General features: G+C 42.8%; 2 protein-coding genes across 2 annotated transcripts; both read left to right on the forward strand.

The window, feature by feature from the left end:
* The first annotated feature begins 756 nt into the window (after positions 1 to 756).
* tagapb (T cell activation RhoGTPase activating protein b) lies at positions 757 to 15,088 on the forward strand. Its single transcript, XM_053880959.1, has 15 exons — positions 757 to 876; positions 1,413 to 1,517; positions 3,010 to 3,089; positions 6,359 to 6,526; positions 8,213 to 8,377; positions 9,463 to 9,504; positions 9,642 to 9,726; positions 9,800 to 9,853; positions 10,643 to 10,706; positions 10,874 to 11,019; positions 11,260 to 11,421; positions 12,419 to 12,528; positions 12,704 to 12,890; positions 13,438 to 13,519; positions 13,591 to 15,088. Exons 1-15 carry the CDS (start codon positions 802 to 804, stop codon positions 14,646 to 14,648), a joined length of 2,583 nt encoding a protein of 860 aa, XP_053736934.1. The 5' UTR covers positions 757 to 801; the 3' UTR covers positions 14,649 to 15,088.
* A 1,497-nt stretch (positions 15,089 to 16,585) lies between these two features.
* rsph3 (radial spoke head 3) lies at positions 16,586 to 21,158 on the forward strand. The gene is made up of 8 exons (XM_053880960.1): positions 16,586 to 16,774; positions 18,030 to 18,108; positions 18,306 to 18,426; positions 18,483 to 18,628; positions 18,689 to 18,892; positions 20,422 to 20,584; positions 20,641 to 20,727; positions 20,993 to 21,158. Exons 1-8 carry the CDS (start codon positions 16,665 to 16,667, stop codon positions 21,022 to 21,024), a joined length of 942 nt encoding a protein of 313 aa, XP_053736935.1. The 5' UTR covers positions 16,586 to 16,664; the 3' UTR covers positions 21,025 to 21,158.
* Positions 21,159 to 21,954: the final 796 nt, after the last annotated feature.

A 21,954-nucleotide genomic window follows, 5' to 3' on the forward strand; every position in this document is an offset into this window, starting at 1 on the left:
AATAACTCCACCACATCTTCGTCGGCAGTCGTAGTTTTCTTTACTTTTTGTTCATGACTAGGCACATGTGGGCCGACTCAGTCACACACATCACGCCAACTCACAGTCTGTACAGTCATGGAATCAGGGTGGAAATCGCCAAGTATCTTGAGGTCTTGTTCGCAAGTGAGGGGCAAAGCACTGTCCCCCCAAGAGAAACCAGTCTAGGTTAGCCTCCCGGTGCGGTGTGAGGAGGCCCCAGGGCAGACCTGGGATATGCTGGCGAGAGGATTTGAGCTGTGAACATTTTGGTGAGAAGCTGACGGAGGCTTCTTCTGGGCTGGTTTGCTTCAAATGCTGCCCCCACGACTAGACCTTGGCTAAGCAGAAGAAAAATGGATGGATCGCTGGGAGGAAACCAAAACAAACTTAAGGGTCAAATGAGAGGGAGAAGAGGTGTTTAGATTGGTGATCTGAAGCATAAAAGTACTTATACTTGTGTAAATATACCAGGGTGCCATGTTTGTGACCTGTGTTTCAGGGTCACCAACAGTATCTCATCCTCATTAGCCTGAAAAGGGGAACAAGCGGTGGGACAAACTGTGATCTCATTGTCAGAGAAAGGCGCCCCATTGGCGCAGAACCGGACAGTCCTGGATGGAGGGATGAGGACGGTATAGATGAAGAGGAGGGGAGGGTAGCACTTCTCTCATTTGTGGGTCATTATTGTTCCGTTCCACTTTAGCAGCGCTGCAAGCTGCTGCTCTCAGGAGAGCACCAACCTAAAAAAGACGATTAGAGACGTCAGGTGGAGGCTTCAGCATGGACCGTCCGCAGTCCAGGATCACGGCGCTGAGGAGAGGAAGTTATGATGACGCTGCAGCTGCTCTGCGCCCTGTGAGTACTGAGCTCTGTCTGAAAAGTATTTTAAAAGTCTTTAAATTAATGTGGTTTGTTTGTGCCATAATTCTAAACATTGTTCAAGCAAAACCTGTTGATACATGACAGTACTAATGTGTAATGTGTTTTGAATTATGTAATTCGCCACCTCACGTATTGACAGTTTTTTTAAGTGAGTGGAAATTTGATTTACTTTTCAATTTATTTCTAAAACAGGTAACAAGTGGGTGTTTTGAAATTATTTATAAAGCAATGGATTGATCCAATATATAGTCTATATATCTATGATCTCATAATATAATATAGAAAATACACTATATGACGACTTTTCTAGACGAAGTACTATAAATGTTATTTGACAGGTGGCAAAAAGAATAAAAATGTGAAACACTTATTTTATATATTTATTTAAGGCATTCTAATGCACATTTTCTGGAAGACAGCCAAAGCAAAAATGATCAATTATTTGTAAACCAACATATATAAATGAAACTGAAATCAACTGCAAATAAACTGTTATACTGTTGTACTAGAGACGCACAACGTCAGGTGGAGGCTTCAGCATGGACCGTCCGCAGTCCAGGATCATGGCGCTGAGGAGAGGAAGCTATGATGACGCTGCTGCGTCTCTGCGCCCTGTGAGTACTGAGCTTGAACACTGGCTGCTGAAATGGTGTCTGAATGGCGTAGAATTCATACATAAATGAGGAACGATCATTAAGAGGTCATTTAGTAAAACTGGAGCGTGTCATTACATAACACAGTAATAGCGCCACCTGTTACGCAAGCGAGGCACCTACTGAACAATTAGAACTTGATATGACAAGAAACAACAAACACAATGTTCATTTAGAATTGTACTAACAAAAAAGTGAACTTTGTTGCTGAGCTGCTATGAATTATGGGTAGTTGAATGCAGGCGTCGCATCAGAAAGCTAGTTCGAGCTTTGAAACGTGAAGTAAAAGTAAAGTCTCAGGGTTTTTCTTTTCTTTTTCTTTATGCATTTATAAGTCGCTAATGCCTCTGCTCACGATTCACTGTATAAGCTAATGTGCTCAGCGTAATTCATTATGTTATAGCCAGCGCGTTTCATTTTAAATGAATAGGGCGTTTTTTGTTTTTTTTTATACCATATAGTTAGGTTCACAAAATATCACAATGGCAGTCTGTGTCTGAAAAAGTATTTTAAAAGTCTTTAAATTAATGTGGTTTGTTTGTGCCTTAATTCTAAACGTTGTTAAAGTAATATCTCTTGTTATATGACAGTATTAATGTGTAATGTGTTTTGAATTATGTGATTCGCCACCTCACCTAATTACATTTTTTGTAAGTGAGAAAATTTACTTTGTTTAATTTACTTGTCAATTTATATGTAAAACTGATAACAAGTGAGTGTTTTGAAATGATTTATGAAGCAATGGATGAATCCAATATATAGTCTAAATAATTTCATAATATAATATATGAAATACACTATATGATGTCTTTGCTAGATGAAGTACTATAAACGTTATTTGACAAAAAGAATAAAAATGTGCAACACTTATTTTGCATATTTATTTAAGGCCTGCTAACGCCCATTTTTTCAGAATACAACCAAAGCAAAAATGATAAGTTATTTGCACACCAAACTATATAAATAAAACTGAAATGACTAACTGCAACTAAACTCTTGAATTTGAAAAGTTAACATTGGCGATGTTGTTTATTTGATGAGTTGGGATGTGATTCACAATAGTCCCTTTGTGAGCATTCAGAAGAGGCCATTCACCTCAGAGAGGCACAGTATGTGAACCTGGCCCTTTGTGCGGCGGTCCATCACGAGTCAGTGGGCTTGTTTACACCCAGTCAGCCCCGGATGCCAGTCTTTGTCGAGATTGTTTTCCTGTTACCAATGGACGGCGCGTAGTGTATCCAAACCATTTGAACAATGTATTACGTAACGAATGCAGTGACTGACAGAAGATGAGCATTTCGATGCAATATAAGTGAAAGAAACAAGGTCAAGGTTCCACGTTCCTCCACAATTGTTGCACATTATTGAGCTATCTTAGTCCCTTCACTGTCACTCAGGATTTGTATCCATTTCTCAGAAGACTTGTTTCCTATTAACTGCTGTGTCGTTGCAGCACTTCAAGGTTCTGGCTCAAAGGCGACGATCTGCTCCGTCTCTTGTCTTTGGAAAAGCTCTCCCATGGTCCCCCATCAGGTAAGATAAACCTGAGGTGCAACTATATTTGTCACCAATTTGGCCGATTCAGTCTGCAGTAAGTATGAAGAGCATGAGAGATAAGATCTGTGAATACTGATGCTGGGTTTTTTAGAGGTCCATGTAATGTGGTCTTGACGGCTGAGCAAACACCGCCCACATCTTTAACTCTCGGTAATGTTCTGAGTCTTGTGAACTCTCAGGTCTCACCAAAGTATTTTAGTCCTGGGGCCACTGTTGTCTCGGAGCGAAGCCATGCTAGCACATGGAGCCCAAAGTCAGTAGTCGGGCTTGGCCATGACTGATCTAGGGGGCAGGAGAGGAGCGAGAAATGATCCCACGGTGAGATTGACCGTCTAAATGAAAGTCGTAAATATGAATTTCCCCACACACTGCAGGTGATAGCGAAGAGACGAAGCAGCTGTTGACCCACAACCACGTCACCTGGGTCTGACCTCATGCAAATGTTGACTCACATCCACAGCAGACTGAGCCCAAATCTGTTGACAAAGTGAACTGAATCTACATTTCAAGGCCCCCTGAAGCCAAACGTGCTACTAGCATTTATGTGAATGCCACTTTTAAATTCAGAGTCAGGTCACTAAACACGTCATGATTAATTCAAGGATAAATCTCTGAACTCAAAACACACTGGTTTGTTGTTGAGTATTTGCTGTGCTTATTTGGGGAATGTTTTTTGTGTTTGTATGAAGTTTGGTTGAAGTCATAACTGCTGGTTAGCCAGTTGTTCAGGTTGTGTGTGTAGGGTTAGGGTTAGTATGTGTCTAGTATTTTCCAATCAATTGTTACATTATTGTTTGTTGTTAAGTCATGTTTTATTTTCTTGTGTCTAACTGGTATCCCGTTGTTATTTTTGGAAGTTTACTGTCGCTGATATTTTCGACAATAAGTCTCGCCACCTCTGGCACATTACACCTACGTGAGTGGGCAGCAACTTCAAAGATATATGTCAAACTACACGCACGAACACGTACGTCGAGTTTCCTTGAGTGGGTCAGAGAAGCTACTTTCACTGCTGTGGGCGCTGTGGTTTCTAGCACAAACAAGTTTAGAGGAGCAGAACGGTGTCTTCAGATCAATCATGTATTAGTGTGGACATCTACAGAACGTAGAAAAATCTGAATCTACCTCTCAGAACACAATTGCCAACAACCAAAGATACGTATATTCATTTTACAAAAAAATAAAAGAAGAGAAAAATGTGAAAAAGCTTTTCACCTTTTCGCAGTGTGTTTCTAAACATCTGATCGCAATTGGTGGATGTGACGTATCAGCGAGGACAAGCGGACACATTCTATGCTTATCCCGGCTTTTCTCAACTTGGAGGAGCAGTGCTTTCACTTCAGTCGCTCCACTAAGAGTGTCTCCTTACATGTTTTATCCACCTGTGTCTTGTTCTTTTGGTTGCCTCTGTGCTTTGTCCACTGGCAGGACTCAGGCTTCCCGCGGCTCCTTAAAGTCTTAAAAGGCATTAAATTCATGAATCCAAAAACAATGCAGCAAAATGTCTATTAAAAAGTGTGTGGGTCAAAAGTCTTAAAGATGTGAGCACATTACAGTGTCCTTTTATGTTAGTTTCAAATTTCATCGCTATTTGTTAACATTTATTCATGCATTCAAAATGATTTTCAGGCTGTTGCTTGTGGCGACATCCTGTGATGGCAATAGAGGAACAGGCGTCTTTGTTTTCTTTTGTTTTCAATTTAGTTTTATTGACAAGTTGGTCTTAAATTCAAATGGCATTAAAAAGTCTTTAGCAGCCTTAAGCTGAGAGAACCCTGAGGACTGAACCCACTTCCTCCTTTACCTCAGAAAACTTATCATGCCAAGCTGAAAGAGCCTTGTGTGAAACATTTGGTGGTGCCACCATCACTGCACTAGTTTTGAGAGGCCAAAGGAGAAACCTATTGACTGCCTCTTATACTGAAAGCAAATGTTAGTGGGATGATTTGAAGGAGGTTGAGGATTGTCAGTAAACAGGTGGCTCAAGGCTGCAAAAATGGATTTTCTCAAGGTCCATTTAGCTAGCCACCAAGCTAGTCGGAGGCCTCACACCGTTCCCCTGGTCTCTCCTCTCTCCCTGCTTCATCCACTGAAGGAGCAGAGGCAAATGTGTGGTGCAGTTTTAAAATATTTTGAGCACCATACATGTGATCTTGTGTTAGGAGGAACACAAGCCTGTTTTGAGACAGACAGACAGGTCCACCCGGCTGAAATCGTCAGAATGTCAGTCTTCTTTCGTAATATTTGTTTTGTCTCTGCAAGGCAATGTGGGTTTGACCAATTGCATATGCATTTGGTACCAGCGACTGACGTGCCGGAGGGTTGTGTGTGTGGGGAGGGTGGAGGGTGTGTTAAATATGCGAATCGTCTTAGACCCTTGTAACGGACAAATTAGATGTATAAGACTGGAGAGAATAGATGCATTTGGATTCTGAGCTAGTCTCAATGCTGCGTTTATGAATAGCAAGTGAGGTCCAAACAGTCGGTTCAATTGGCATGAATGTGAAACCTCAATCATAAGTTCAATATTTTATCCTTTTTCTAAGGATTTGTTTATATATTTGCTCGATAGTTTTATAAGATGTGAGTGAAGAATTTGATCGATGGCCCACAGAACACGTGCTGTGTGTGTCTCTTCAGACGCACTGAAGGTCCACTATATTCTGCCCATGATTTTTTTTTTTTTGTCATATCAATGCATCTGGGTTGTGTTTTTCATTCAGACTGAGCCACACATGTTCCAATAAAATCTATCTTTGCCACGTCAGCTGCACATGAAAAAGTAATTTATTCCCTTAAATTTGTACATGGAATTTTTCCGTTTTATCCTGATGCTTTTCTCTTCTATCTTAACGTTGTTCTCCCCTGTCTTCATCTTCTTCCTCTCAGCTTGTTTCATTGCTCTTCTTTTCAGCTCTTATCCTGGTATATATCTCTTATCTTCATCTGCTTCCTTCATCTGCTTCCTTCCTTGCTCACCTCCTGGTAGTTCTCTAGCAAAATCTTCACTCTGTGCTGATCCTTTCTCCACTTCTCCTCCTCTCTCTTGGCTCGACCCTTTTCCTGGTATATGTCTGTGACTCTTGTGCTCTTGTTCAGACCTTATCTTCACCTCACTCTGGCTGTTAACTGTCTTGCTCTCTCCTAGCCTGTCCATCTGGTCCCTCTCCTCCCTGCTGGTCTCTTCCTTCCCTTGCTGTTACAACTCAACTCAATAAAATCCTGATTGTGTTTGACTTCTGTAGCGAGGAGGCCTGCTCGGTGTCGGTGGAGCAAAGTCCATTTGTGCTGGGCCTCACCAGTGAGAACGGTCCGCTGCTGCTAGATGAGTGCGTCCAAGTCACGGAGGGAGCTAAGACCCGCGAGAGACACCTGTTCCTCTTCCGTGATGTCATCGTCATGGCTAAACTCAGGTAACACTGCTCACAACAACTGCGTATAAGTGACGTGTCAAAAGGCATGTGTGTGCAGCAGGATGGGTAAAAAAGGGGAACGAAATTCAGTGGGTGTCGCTTCAGTCTGTCAGGGAAATCCCATCACAATAGAAACTGTTGTTGAATCACTGTGAAAGGACTAATGTGTGGACTCACATGAGCAGAAACTGAAAGCATCTCTCTAGTTCTATCATCAATATTGTTATTTTCTGAAGGAATCGCATTGAATCTCCTTCATCTCTTTGAACTGTCTTCCTGTTATTTGTCATTTTGTGTATTGTGTAACTGTATTTGGTTAAATCATGAACATATATCCTCACTCAAGCATCTCCTTAAGTCCATTGTCTTAAAGAAAACTCATGTGAAGAGGTGAAGCAGTGGGAGGTTACATTTCCCCAAAACATCCCACCCACTCTTTCAGTATTTGAATATGTTTTGTTATTTAAATGAGTCATTGCTGTTTCGCATCTGCCATAACATTTAACATTCAACTTTGTCAGAGATCTTCAGCATCGCAAACGTTTTACCGTAATGCCACAAGACCGTGCGAATCGAGAGACATGGTGTGGTAGTAAAATGGATGGGGAATTCTGTGTCTGCTGGAGCTCAACTGTAATTTCACAGAAAGACCTCATTGCACAATCAAAACATTGACTTTTTAGAAGTGAAAGCAGCGTGTCACTGTCACCGCTTCAGTTGCTGTCTCATTTTGCTTCGTGTGTTCGCTGCCATGGCCCCATTGCTTTGAGCGATGAAAACTTGGTTATTAAAGCTGTAACTTGAATGTGTTGTTTCAGCCCCTTTGACCCACATTATACAGAATTTGACTGAAATGTGCTGCCACCAAATGAGATCGCTGTCCCATCTAAATTGCACAGTACGACCCAGAAATATCGCAGCTGTCTTCTTGCCGAACGTCTGGACAGTGACTTGTCAGTCTCAGTCTCAAAGTTGAGATGTGACTTGACCTCTAACCTTTTGTGAAGACTCATCATCATTTGACCTGTGAAAACGTGTTTCATTTGACCTTATGTTTCTCCTCCAGAAAGAGTGTTTGGGCTCTGTATTTGTTCAGGCCTGTCAGTTGTCTTTTGAAAGATGTAGTTTGACCTTTACCTCTGACAGAAGAAGTGGGCTGATGTGTGATGTGATGATGGGTACCATTATTTATAACTATAACTATAAGATGCTACTTTTTTCTTGTGGTCTGAACACTGCAGCTTATACAACAGCATACAGGCTAAAGAGCATCATGCTGCCAAAATATTGAGCCTTGTCACATCAAACTATAGTCCGGAATTTACGGTATAAGTCATATAAGCTCTGGCATGTATAGGTGTTACTTTTTTATTCTTGGCATTTAGGCAACAAACCCAGCAGCACGCAGGTCGAAAAAGAGTACAGCAACACACCTTCCATTGATTTCCCACTTTAAAGTGCTGTGGTGTTGCTTCATGGCGAAGTTCAGGGAGAACATCAGGCAGCATCCTGGTGTCCCTTGTTGCTGCTGACGCTGATCTGTGAAAAGCATTTCCATGTCGACGCGTGTAAACGCTGAAGAAGTCTTCCTCCCCTCCAGCTGTTATCACACTTCAAATGCTGAACAGAAGAAACAAGCTCATTGTGTTATAGCAGGGAGCTTAACCTGCTTGTGATTCTGGGCAGGTCCCCGTTCAGCTACCGTCTGAAGCACAGAGTCACCCTGAGCGACATGTGTCTGCAGAGCGTCGCAGAGGACTTGGATGAAGAGGAGCAACTTTGGGCCGACGTCGACCCCCGGGTCACCCTGGTTGTGGCCTGGCCTTTCACCTTTTCTTTAGTGTGTTTTGGGTGAGTGGACAAGTTCAATTGAAATTTCAATTTAATTTATAATATATTTTTTATTTAATAAAAACAAATAATATTTGGATTGATTATATGGAGAAATGACACATCTCTGTAGCTGATGACCAGGCCACCAGCTGCCTTCTGGTATTTCTGTTGTGACATTGTTCTCATGAAGGTCAGACCTGAAACCGTTCACATTTTCTCAACAGAAATCACAAAAATGACTTAACAGTGCTTCAGTTCCTCTTCAGATAAACTGACTTTGCTGGTAAAACGTGCCTCTGTTGCACTCGAGATTCAGTATTATAGTAAATTCAACTCTGTGGCTGTGATAGAAAGGGAAGCAGCAGAAGGAAAGTGAATCCCCGCAGAGTCACAAGACAATAAGGGAAGTGCAGTGTTGTGTTGGGATTCATCAACGACGCGTCTGAAAACCACTGACCTTTACAACGGCAAGATAAAACATCCACCGGTTATTCTCACAAGCCTTTTATTGACTGAACTTCCAAATGGATTTGTTTTATTGAACATTTGTCTGAGTAAAAAATATTTCTAAAGAAATCACTTTTCCTTGTTCCTCAGTGATTAAAAATCAGCCCGGCTTGTTTTCAAGTGTTGTTAAGGGTGCGATCACCTGGGGACATTGCCTTTTGTTTGTGTATTCATTTAGTGCAATCAAAAGCAGCCAACTAAGGGTCTACACCTGTGCTTTTAAAAACACATTCAGATCTAAAATCCAGCTGAATGTGAGTAACAATTGACAATGGCGCACACATGCCTCAGTTCTGTTGCTCAGTAAAAGTCACACCATTATGACATGCTTGACATGATCATGGGCTTGAACCTCAAATCGTCTCAGAAATGAGACATGCACATTTTTTTACCATTCCACTGGTGGACCACAGCGCAGCTTTGTCAAAGGGGAAGTGGAAGGTGTCTGGTCGGGGGAGGCCGTGACGCCTCTTCCTGTCCCCATGACTGAGCTAAACTTTCCAACACAGTTGTTAAGAGCGAGTGGGTGCGCTCCGCTTCACTTGTCTGACTGTGGCGGAGTAGTCGCTAACACCGGGCTGATGTCTCACCTGCAGCTCACCTGAGGTGAAGGACCGCTGGTTTGAAACTCTCAGCAGGTAAGAATAAATGCTTCACCTTGGAAAAGGTAGAATTCATTTTCAGCCTCGCTTATTTATTCATTCATTCATTCATGAACTTTAAGGATTTAAGTCAGATTCCACTTTAGTAAGCTATATTTTCTGTCTTCCACAAGCCAAATCAAAGTTGCGACGGCTCGAGCAGGCACTGCTTCGATTCCTCCAGCTGTCCTCATGAAGGTGCTGAGCAGCAGCGTCACAGTGAGTCTGACACTTGCATCGGTTCGGGATCTTAAGACCTCACTGTCTTTAACCCCTCATCATGGTGTTCCAGAATAAAGAGCAGTCAGGCAGAGGCATGGAACCAATAATCCAGTCTGCAACAGATGTGAGTATTTGCTTTGCTGCTTTGAAAACATGGTTTGGCTCTGTAACCTTTCATCTGGGCGTGATAGTCATCATGATACTGACAGAAATTGTTTGATGAATTCTGATCTTGAAGGGAGATAAACCTATTAATTTGGAGTAATGAAGAGTCAAACTTTCTTGTGTCAACTACTGCACGTTCAGACAAACTGAGCATCACGTCACGTAGTAATTCTGTGGGCTTGAGCTTGAGCTCAACGCAGATGAGAGCTAGGTGGTTAATACCGTGGTTTACTTCCTCATTCTGTGACTCACATGGTCACTTGTTTCACTATATGACCTACTTTAGAAACCTTTCCCATCAAGTATTTCCATTCCAGCAATGCTCTTAATCCAAACTCGTGTTCTTCTTTTTTTTTATTATTTCCATAATATTATGTAATTTTCCTGATGACTGATGTTTTTCATGCAAACAGTTTGCTTTCAGTTTTGATTATTGTGTTTTGACTTTTCATTTTTTGATCAGTGTTGCTTTTTTAAATTGAAATTTTGGGCTTTCATTTTAAAATTATTATTATCATTACAATTGTAAGTGAGCACTTGCTCTCTGAACCTTAGTAATAAGTATATTTGGTTAGGTCCGTATCAAACTCACCGAGTGTCACTGAATTGTGAATGAAGCAATTCAAGTGGCTTCTATTCTGGACTGCTTCACGTGGTTTTCAGCGATCATCATGTATCATTTGTAAACTCTCCCCAACTTCCTCCTGTATGTTCCTCTTAACGCTGCAACTATTTATTTTGTTTCCAGGGCGATGCAAAGATTTCATCAGTGTCAAAGCATGATCAAGAGAACAAACCCGCTCAAACTCATGGTGAGTTTTTGAATTTTGTTGCTGGGCGGAGCTTCGTCGATGTGCTCAGCGACCACAGAGTCACAAAGAAGGAAATCTGATAACAGCAAGCGTTGAAAACATCTGGCTCAGACGTCAGTTGATGTTGCGGTGTTGAAAAATGGACCTCACTTTTTGGTTCTCTGCAGAGTCCAAGTGGAACCTGGTGCGGAGGCTGGGGAAGAAGGCCAGTTTCGCTAGCAGAGCAGAGGCGGCGGGCCTCAAGACCCGCCTGTTCGGGCTTCCCCTTCACAAGATCTGTCCTGACGACTGCTCCCTCCCGAAACCTGTGAACGTGAGTTGCTGTCTCTCTATCCCCCATGTGATCCCCTGGATACCTTTCCAGGGTGTCCACATGTACCACATCTTCCCTCAAGTAGCCAATGAATGAATGAATGCATCAGTTCTATTAGAGCTTGAATCAAAACAATGAGGCTTTCAATGATCATAAATGGAGACACTTGCAAATGGGCTGCTAGTGGATATCAGATATAGGTAAGATGCTGGGTTTTCATGTGACTAATCCTATTCACAGGAGATGCTGCTGCTGTTGAGGAAGAGGGGTCCAGCCACTGAGGGGATCTTCAGGAAGACGTGCAACAGCAAGAACATGTGCGACATCAGAGAGAAGCTGAACAGCGGCCAGGAGGTGGACTTGGAGGGTCAGCCCGTGGTCCTGCTGGTCGGCCTGCTCAAGGTACGTCCCCTCGCCACGGTTGTTTGAGTATGCTATGAATTATGAATCATTATTGAGGAACCCCGCTTGACGCCCCCACAGCGCGCACAGATAGCCATCATTAAAAGACAGAACTGGCTGCTATCTGGTTCTAGTGCTTATATAATCAAGTTCCTGTTTTCATGCTGTGGACATGGAAGTAAAACACAATCGGCCTGAATTTAGTCATTCTCTGTTTAGTTACTATCTGTTGCTGAACCCAATTACCAATGTTGCCTTTTTAATGTGTGTTTTTGTTGCCATTTTAAGATTTTTTCTCTTGATTATTTATTCATATTATTTCTACAAATCCTTGTGAGGATTTTTGTGCATAACCTAAACAAATATTTATAGATATGTAAACTTATTTACTTATATTTACTTTACTAATATTTACTTCTATTTCCTGACATTCTCTTTATTGACACTTTTCACATGCTGCAGATAAAAAATAATATTGTGTTGAATATACAGTTACAGTTAAACCTATACTTTCATGTGACATCTGAAATTAATTTCTTTTTATATAGATTGTTTAATAATATTTGTCAATACACAGATGGCATATACTATTTAATATAATAAAATGTGTTTTGTGTCATTTAAGATATAACTAATCTCAATTCTGACATTAACAAACGTCTATTTGCAGTTGAGCATGCGGACCCAATGACTATAATGAGGGATATTTGTCCACCACTCAAAGCTTCTCAAAGAAGCTTATGTCGCAGGGGCAGCAGAGGAATTAAAGAGGCCCAGACTCCCCTGAATAGATTGGGCCCCAGTCAGAACATGAGGTCCAGCTCCTGCATGTGTGAAGGAAAAATAAATTTTTAAACAGGCGCATTCATCCTAACTGTTCTGGCACTGAGAGACTTAATAACTTGTAAATGTTTGCTTTCTGTATAATGTCTTTGAAGGTTAATCTGCCCACAATCTCACTTTTTTCTTGGTATCTGTCTCATTCTGGTTATTGCAGAGCTTTCTGAAAGAACTCCCTGGCAGCCTGCTGGTCTCTGAACTCTATGAGAAATGGATGGCAGCTCTGGATATTGAGGACGTCCAGCAGAGAGCTGTGGATATTGGAATGTGAGTTTGTGCTGTGTAGGTTTCTATGAAGTTCTGTGTGTAATGGTGATGCGTGGCGAGCTCGTGCTCTCTTGTTGATGGGTGAAATCCAAGTTCAGAAAAGAAGAAGCTCTTAAAAAAAGATGGCTAGTCTGATCCTCTTCCTTTTTTTTCTTGCTTCCTTCCCCCTCTGCAGGATGGTAGAGCAGCTCCCCAGGTGTAACCGGCTCCTCTTGCAACATCTGCTCTGCCTCCTGCACCACATCCTGCAGAACGCAGACATCAACAAGATGAACGCCTCCAACCTGGCGGTCTGCATTGGTCCCACATTGCTGCAGCTGGATGACACTCCGCTGGAGGAGCAGAAGGACAAGATGGGGAAGGTGCGTCTTGTCTTGAGGTTGAGACACAGAGCGGCCTTTTAGAAGTTCCTCTGCATGTAAAAAATGCTTCGTCAGAAAAAAATGATGCATGAGAGAGGAATATTGAAGAAAAGAAGAAGTGGGTGGTGAAAATATGCAGCTAAAAAAATAACAGAAAAAGTTTGAAATGAATGTACTCAGCCCACTGAGAGAGAGAAAAAAGTTGCAGCTGAGAAACATTCCCTAAATAGTGAGCATGACAATATGACTAACCGAGATAGATGAGAGGAAAGATGAAACTTCACTTTCATTACTGTTGGGTTCCGAAATTCTTGACAAAAAAGGTTGAAAAGTTGAAGGAAACATTCGTATGGTTTGAAAGAAAAGGGTTTGTGAGGGTTTGAAAATACAGAATTCATGGAGTAAAAACATTTGGAGAACTTGAAGAATGTCTTTGCTAAAAAAGAAAGAATAGTAGAAGCAAATGAAATAAAATCACCAGATGACAGACCAACTCTTCTCTTTCTGTATCACATAGTTCATGGTGTTTGATGGACTGTAATTCCAGGTGACTGAATTGACTCAGTTCCTGATCGAACACTGTGAGTTGCTTGCCGAGAACCTTGTGAATCTGCTGGACACGGATGAAGGTATTTTGAGAGTGTCTCCCTGCTTGTGTTTTTGTTTGTGTTTAATCATCATTCTGTCGCCCCCCCGGCAGACTCACTGTGCTCCCAGCATCATGACTCTGCGTACGACAGCACCGACCCTGACGGTGATGGCGAAGGGGGCGACAATTCGTCGCACGACGGCAGCAGCTGGTCTTCCTCTCTCAGCCCAAATATGGCCGCCCGCGTGTCCTGGCCGTCCAATGCCGTCTTTGACATGAAACCTGTGTTCGGCCGTCGGTGCTCCGAGCCCATCATCCTTCACTCAGCCAACAGCGAGAGCCTGAGCAGGAGTCACGACGACTGCTCGGTGGAGAGACGGCCTAGCGGTCAGAAGCCGCTCATGAAGCCTCTTTCCGACGACTCTTTCCTTCTCAGACATGCAACGGAGCCAATGTTTCCTTTCGCAACGCTGAGGTCCACCGCCGATCGCCTGGCCAGTGCTCAGAAGAAAGACTGTTCCAGCTCTTCTCTGGAGAGCGCCATGTCCAACCAGTCTGAGGAGTCGGTCTTCACCAGCTCACCAAAAGGTTCCCCCACCTGCACCAAGAGGAATAACCAGACTTTTTCAGAACTTCTTCCCAAACAAAACCCAGATGCCAAGATAAGCTCACAGTCCATGCGCCCTATTGCCAAGGTGCTACTGAGAACCCGTAGTCTGGGCCGGTTCAACAGGAGCAGCCTGAAGAAAGAAGCCCAGAACTTGTTCCCGTGTGAAACCCTGCAGGAGGACTCTCAGAGCGAAGCGGAGCCTCCAGCTGAGCAAAGACTCCGGCCCCTGTCTGCGGTGGAGGTCTTCCGACAGGTGGACAGTCGGTTGCCCTGCAGCCCACCTTCATATGAACAAGCAGTGCACAACACCGGGCTTCCCCCACAGTACGGGTCCATGACCGTACAAGATGCCATTCAGCTAAAGAGAAGGTCGCGCCCGTCCTCCGTGAACTACGAGTTCCCTTGCGGCGCCCGTACAGAACCGTATGACGCGCACGTGGTCGTTGCCAGGCAACCTTTCCGCCAGAGAGCCATGTCCGAGTCTGTTGGGCTGGTGACCCGGAGGTGCAGTCAGCCGGTCTTTGAGGAGTTTTCCTACGCCAAGGAGTCCTACGTCTGAGAGGGAGAGGGCCCAGAAAGCTACAGCAGGTTGAGGAGGACTGATAAAAACACCCACCTGAACAGCTAACAACTTCCCCTGGCTTCTTTTCAGGGAATATCACTTTGTTATTTTTCATTGTGTCCAGTCACAGTAACGGCCAGCCTTTCTTAAGTCACTCAGCTATCAGATGTGTTTCACTCTTCCTTCTCTCTGTTCTGCTCAAAATGTTTGTTTGACCTTGTTGCCATGGCGGCACTTTTTAAGTAGTACTGTTTAGAGTACGAGTTATGAAATGTGATGATAGATATTTAGTCTATCACGGTGAAGCTATCTAAATATATATATATTTTTTATTTAGTTTTAATAACAAAAACTCTTGCAAGTCCCTTTCCTAATTTTCTTTCACTACACTAAAGCACTTTCTCAGCTTTTATTATTGTGTCTTCAATGTGAAATAAAGTCAGATCATGTTAATCTTTGTGATTTTGTTTTGTCTTCTTATATTACGTTTCAGAGCCGTATGCCTGCACATCAAGAGTTTAATTCTTTGTGCAAAAAATACCTCAACTCTCGAATGGTTCTGGAGCGAAACGTCACTTAACTATTCATCCAAATGTCCTCAAAGAGAAAACATACTTAATGGCGAAATTGTAAAAGCAGCTCGTTGAGTTCAATGTGTTGCGTAACGCTTAACAAGCCCAACCAAGAGAACGGCACGTTCCAGCACAATTTGCTGAAAGAGAGAGGAAACCAGACTCGATCACATGGGCGAGTTTTTTTTTTTTTTGCTCTTCTCAGAATTTCCGCTGTCTGATGCCACAAAGTGTCTTCCTCCCTTATCAGATCCGCAGCAGTAGGTTCTTATCAGCGACACTTGTTAACCACTGATGCTGCCAGTGATTTGCAACATGAAGAGCGGTTTGCAGCGTGTAGCTTAGCAGCTGCGACTTTTCAGACTCTGCTGCGTCCAGCATTTCGTGCAGCATAATCTGCTTTCAGCATGATCTCGCCCCTGAGCCTCGAGGTGCGAAGTCTCACTTTTGAAGAAGTGCTAGAAAGCAACAACAGATGACTGATCAGTTAAAACGTTATGAAAAGTTTCAATTATGTAATAGGTGTGAAAAGCTTTAAAAAAAATAAAAAATAAACGGTCCACATCTTTTCTTGACCCTGGATGTTAAAATGAAGTCAATCTTGGGCCTGGAAACCCTCTGTAACCTTGGATTTAATGAAAGCAAAATGAAGAGGAGAGTGGAGCGCAAGCCGCGACGTTGCATAACCAGATGGCTATAACAAGAGGTCGATTTGTGTTGGGAAAATGAGTTGTGACAGTTGAAATCCAAACAATGCAGCACCAAAGTAGGGTGAGATGAATGGAGCGAAGCAGAGGGAGGCCACATGAGGGGTAGCAGGACGCAGTCCACTGTATTTACAAACAGTTTGAAAATATAACAGTAAGAAATGCACCAGCAATGGCCCTGCGCATGCGCCGTGGTGCATAACAGCCTGTAAGAGTGGTCCAACTCAACTTTGTTTTAACTAGCTTTCCATCTTATTCCTGTTTTTTCTTCCCTTTATTCCTCTGGAAATATGTTTTCCTCTTTCCCAAATCGTCTGTTAAAAAAGTATTTTGCATTTTATATTTTACATTTTTATATTTATATTTTTGTTGTTTACAGAGCGTGTTAATTTTCCTCAGGATGAATTAAGTTTTTCTGATTCTGATTCATTGTGAGCAGACTCCTGCTTGTTGGTTATTCACGGTTATTTTAAACTTCTGGTGATTAACTCTTGTCTAAATCTTGTAAATAACAGCTACATCAATTTGATAAAAATTAAGATAGTATAGTAATTTGCCAGATCATGGGTAACAACATTTTAAACAGTTCAAAGGCTAAAAAATCGCGGGCCTGTGCTCCCGGAAGTGACGCACTTCATTTCCTGGATACGGTTGCTACCACAGCTCCTCTCGCGACCTGCTCAACAGGCAGCAGAAGACGACATACATCAGTGTTTCGTGGGCAATTGTGGGCAATGTCTTTTGAAATACACAACCAGACACGTCCAGACGGACTTTATTGTTTCACCAGTCGGCCCAGACCCGCTGAGAAACCGGCCAAATATCGAAAGGACCCGCTGACATTGTAAGTTTATTTATTCGGCGTCAGGAAGGTCGGCAAGCTTCTGCTTTTAAACTTGCTTGTTTCCTTCAATAAGATTGGTGACACAGTGTTTTACGTGTGAGTTATGTGTATTTGCACGACTATACATTCAAACAGGTGAAAGGCTAAAAGAAAAATATTAGCTAAATGTGCGCTACGGCTTTCCGTAGATGAGACGCGCATACGTACTGTAAACAACACCTTTAGATGTTTACTGTAATTCATAGGAAAGGGGATTGTTGTATGACAAACCCTCAACAACATTATAAAATGTCATTGCCCTTAATAAAAAACGTGACACACTCACTCGGGAGTTTTTGAGGTCACTGGTGACTAAGATCTACTTAAGTTAAAGTTCCCATTGTGTTCTGTTGTGTTTTTTATGTCCACTATCTCTATTCTATTTCCATGAGATTCTGCTCTGGAGCCACTGTAGCCAGTGGTGTCTGACCATGTTACACTTGCATCCCCGGTGTTTGAGTGTTTCCTGTGTGGCTCCCTGGAGCTGGTCGCAGACGTTGTTAGAAACTAATGAACAAGTGTGTGTGTGGCTGCCGGTGTCACTCCACAGCTTCGAACAAACTCTCTCTTCCTGTTGAGAAGATAAGATCAGATTTGTGATGGACTGTCTCTCTGGACTCTTCTTTTCCTTTCGGCTTCTCCCCTCAGGGGTGGCCACAGCGGGTCGCCTTCCTCCATCTCACCCTGTCCTCTGCTTCCTCTTCTCTCAAACCTACAAACCTCATGTCCTCCTTCACCACCTCCATCAATCTCCTCTTTGGCCTTCCTCTCCACCTTCTGCCTGGCAGTTCCAACCTCCACAACTTCCTACCAATGTACTTGCTATCTCTCCTCTGTACACGTCAAAACCATCCCAATCTAGTCTCTCTGGCTGAACTCTATAGACTATGGGACATTTAAAAAAAATCTGTTTTTTCTGTTGCTTCTACATTAATGACACAAAAAAGCAAGATAAGTGTGCAACATTTTGCCACATTTATAAATTAAACAATTGCATGTTCAGTTGCTATAAAATACAGTGTAACATATTTTCCTCCCCAGTCCAAAATCACATCAACCAATAAGGATTTTTAGATCTTCTTCTCCCTGACATGACCAGTAATGATCAGAATGCATGACATTTCACACCCACCTGATTTCTCCTTCGGTTGTGGAGCATAAGTGCTGCATGCTGGTGTGCAGATCACATGGATTCTGTTTTCTCTTGACCCTTCAGGTCACACGCCAAATATGGAAAGATCACATATGATCGTCATGCTGTCAGAGGGAGCATGTTCGACCAACACGCCTCCACTGTGAGTCCCAAACAGCTTTCTGAAGTCATGGCTGTATATTGTTTTTCATGCAGCTGTGCCTGTGCCACAGTGTTTCTATTTGCATGTGATTAATGCACACAGTGTGACATACTAATGTGTAACTTAAGAGTTGGTGAGAGTATCACAAACGTGACTATCTGATGAATGACATCTATTTTATTTGACAACTAACCTAGCTCTCAGAAATACAAAGGCTGTTCGAGAGCAGGAGGGCCGTGGCTGCCACTAAATATGGCAGGGAGCATTCCAGCACACCCGAGCCGGTCCACGGCCGGAAGAACATGGACGTCCAAACAGGTGAGATACTCTCTGATCGTGTGAAGGCACTCGCAACACTGATGCTTTCTCTCCAGAGCTCTACCTGGAAGAACTGAGCGATGTCATCGAGACCACAGATAGTGGGTGCCAGACTGACGCTTTCCTGGACCGCCCAGCGACTCCACTGTTTGTGCCGGCCAAAACAGGAAAGGATGTGGCGACGCAAATAGAGGACGGAGAGGTACTGTGTGATGAAGAGAAGCATCAGGGAGGGCAGAGTTCACGCTTGTCTTCTTTGCAGTTGTTTGACTTTGACTCGGAGGTGCAGCCGCTGCTGGAGGTTCTGGTGGGAAAGACGATAGAGCAATCTCTGCTGGAAGTGATGGAGGAGGAGGAGGTGGCCTCGCTCAAGGCCCAGCAGAAATACTATGAGGATCTGAGGCATGCTGAGCTGGCAGAAGTACAGCGACTGCGCGAGCAGGAGCGACGGCGTATTGCTGAGCGAGTAAGAAATGCTCCTTACTGTTGTTAGTGCTAACATGAGCCACGGCTACACAACACAACTGAATCGTCGCAAGCTGAAATACGAAGCGTGACATTCAGTACATTCCTCTGCTGTCAAATCTCTTTTTCTTTCATATAACTGGGCGGTGTTTCATAAATATTGCCCAAGGTCTCCACCTGTTACAACACTGGCCCGTATTATGTAACATAAAAGAGTTATTGAAAAAACCCTGTTCACATAGATATCAACACAACACACAGTGTAAGTGGGTGGCCATTATTTATCACAGAAACTGATACTTTTTTTTAAACAGCCAAATCCTTTATTACATTGTGAAGAATTGATGCTGTGCTATTACACTGTTATTACTTCAGTTGTGCAGGCCATCTGATCCCTCTATATGTTTATGTCTCGTAGAGGTATGACTTGAAAATAGATGAGTGGATTTCAACGAAGTGTCCAGGAAATGTTGATAACAATGCGAAAAAGAGATTTGGGTGTCAATCTGGTTGTGCTCGATTTTGTGTAACTCGTTTTTGAAAATCAGATTAATATTTAATTATTTCCTTTTGTGGTCAAATCGAGTGTTATCATCAAGTGTTTTACTCTGACCAGCGATGATGTAAATATGAAGTAGTTTACATATTCTAAACAAAGGTCATAAGAGGATACAAATTCTGTGATCTTGCTAGAGTCTGAATGAGTTCCCGCTGTATGATGTTCAAATTTTATTCAACTCAAATGTGGTATCAAATCTAATAAGCACTGTAATATATATGAAGTGCTTTATTTTTTAATGGAAAGTATAGGAGGGACACAAATTCTGATCAGTTATTGAGAGCGTTAGAACTGCTGTTGACCATCTGGCTTAACAAATCAATTGAAGCCCATGTTGAGTTCCACTACACTACTGCCCCCTGCTGTCCTATTGCACATTCTTATGTCAAATTCGAAAAATGAAATCTCAGGAAATTGTATTGGTTTAAAAAAAATCGAAATACGAACATGACTGAGTGGCTTGGCGGAGGGCTGCTGTCTCATCGCTGCTATCCCTGGTATAACCTTCTTCAGCTAGTGGTGACACAGCTGTTTAACATGTCTAGAGCCTGGAGGTCTAGAGCCCCTCGTCCAGACTCTCTTAGCAATAGAAGCATGTTCAACCAGGAGAGACTCAAAGTAAAACCACTGTCCCTTGGCATAGCAGAAAAACCATTGAGTTTTTGTTATATTATTAAGTATAAAACAGGATTTGAAACTCAATATCGCCTGGCTTGTTAGAAGTCCCTGTGATTAAATGACCGCTGGTGACTCCTATAAAACAAATATTCTTCATCCCCGTAATCGCCGGCTCAGATGAAGACACGTATGAGTCGGTGCGAGCCTGGATCCTTGAGGCTTTTTGGTGAGCTCAGTGTTGTTGATCCTGTCTAGCAATTATCAATATTCCAGTGTCGCTGAGATCGGATTGATATTTAAGCTTTGTTCTTCATAATGCCACGTTGGCCGACTGAAATGTTTGTGGATCACAGAAGCGGCGAATGGTCGAACAGAAGAAGGTGCTGGAGGAGCAGCACGAGTTCGCCAAGAAGATCACCGCCCAGGCTTTTACCCGCCGGTACCTGGACGGCGTCATACCATCGGCATTCACCTCTCTGAGAGAGAAGGGCTTCTTCTTCGACCCGGTGAAGAGAGGTGAGAGAGTGCGGTTCCTGATTTACATCCCTGTATCTCACTGATTCTGATTTCAGATATCGAGACCAATTTCATGCCGTGTCTGATGAAGGAGACGATGAAGATGCTGGAGAAGAGGGAGGCAGTGAGACTGCTGCTGGACAGTAAGTCCTTTACTCATGTTAAAGAATCAATATTAAAGATAAAGAAATGCAACTGTGAAAATGTAATCAAAGAATATATGAAATATGTATGAAATGTACTCTTAGATTTCAATTGTGAAACTACTTGTACCGCTTTAGCGATCGTCAATATTGTCACTTGAGGGCGCTCTAAAAACGTGTCCGTCACCCGCCATTAATGCTCCTCTCGCGTCCTCTAGTGGCTGCTAGAGAAATGACAGCTTACCATCATTTCCTCTCGTTTCAGCGATCATCTATGAAGTCGCCCAGAATAACTAGACGGTTGACCGGCAGTATTGTGTGAAGCTCAAACCTTTTTTTTTTTTTTCATATACGACCTGAACTTGTATTTTTCATAAATATTAAGGAATGCGGAACACTGATGATTTTTCCTGCTCGACTTGTGAATTCAATAATTATGTGTATAAATTGTGTTGTGAAGAAGCTTGTTTGTCTCTTTGTTATGGCGGAGGAAACCATGGTTCAATTCCCAGTGTTGGTTTGAGATGCAGGTCCATTGTACTGTAAGTCACGTCTGCTAAATGATGTGTCGTATGCTAGGCATATGTTTTATGCCCACAACTTTATCCTGTGACGCTGAAAAATACACAACTTGACCCACCACTGACCCATGAAAAGCTGTCCTGGTGACTGATAACAAGTGGCTTATCGTGTTCGTATTGTTACTTGGTGTGCTGAATAGACCAGGTCAGTGAAGATCAGATGAGAGTGCAGGGCAGCTTTTTCATACTCCAGCGACAAGTATCTTGAACTCTGACTATATACTGGCTCTATTTTAATCCTGGCCTGTGATTGGCCAGCTTCTCTGTGTCGCCGCCTCCTAGCAGATGACAAAGACTTCCTCCTTGAAACTATTTGAATTGTGAATTAAACATTTCCTGCTATGATGTCAGTGGAAGAATGAGGTGTTCAGTTTCAGGTTGCTCACCAACACAGTAATGACCAGATAATTACTATTGGTTTAGTGATTGTATTGTTTGAGCGTGTTTGATTGTGTTGCTATGGTGCGAGGTTGAACGTCACAGAAGCTTCGCAGGAACCTGGGGTTTTACTGTGTGGTGTTACTGTGCCCGATGGATGCTCCGGTTTCCTCCCACTGACTGCCCATTAGACTTGAAAGTGTGTATGGAATCAATAACAAGTTGTAACATTGATATACCTGACTGGATGTGAAGCCACCTCAGCAGC

This window comes from Synchiropus splendidus, chromosome 12 (assembly GCF_027744825.2).
Source record: "Synchiropus splendidus isolate RoL2022-P1 chromosome 12, RoL_Sspl_1.0, whole genome shotgun sequence".
Taxonomy (NCBI): domain Eukaryota; kingdom Metazoa; phylum Chordata; class Actinopteri; order Syngnathiformes; family Callionymidae; genus Synchiropus; species Synchiropus splendidus.

Excerpts from the sequence above, each read along its gene's own strand:
- tagapb (XM_053880959.1), top strand. The coding sequence starts at position 802 with ATGGACCGTCCGCAGTCCAGGATCACGGCGCTGAGGAGAGGAAGTTAT. Across the intron at positions 9,727-9,799 it reads TGCTGAGCAGCAGCGTCACA|AATAAAGAGCAGTCAGGCAG; the intron begins GTGAGTCTGACA and ends ATGGTGTTCCAG. Across the intron at positions 11,020-11,259 it reads CCCTCCCGAAACCTGTGAAC|GAGATGCTGCTGCTGTTGAG; the intron begins GTGAGTTGCTGT and ends TCCTATTCACAG.
- rsph3 (XM_053880960.1), top strand. The coding sequence starts at position 16,665 with ATGTCTTTTGAAATACACAACCAGACACGTCCAGACGGACTTTATTGT. Across the intron at positions 18,427-18,482 it reads GAACATGGACGTCCAAACAG|AGCTCTACCTGGAAGAACTG; the intron begins GTGAGATACTCT and ends CTTTCTCTCCAG. Across the intron at positions 20,728-20,992 it reads AGTGAGACTGCTGCTGGACA|CGATCATCTATGAAGTCGCC; the intron begins GTAAGTCCTTTA and ends CTCTCGTTTCAG.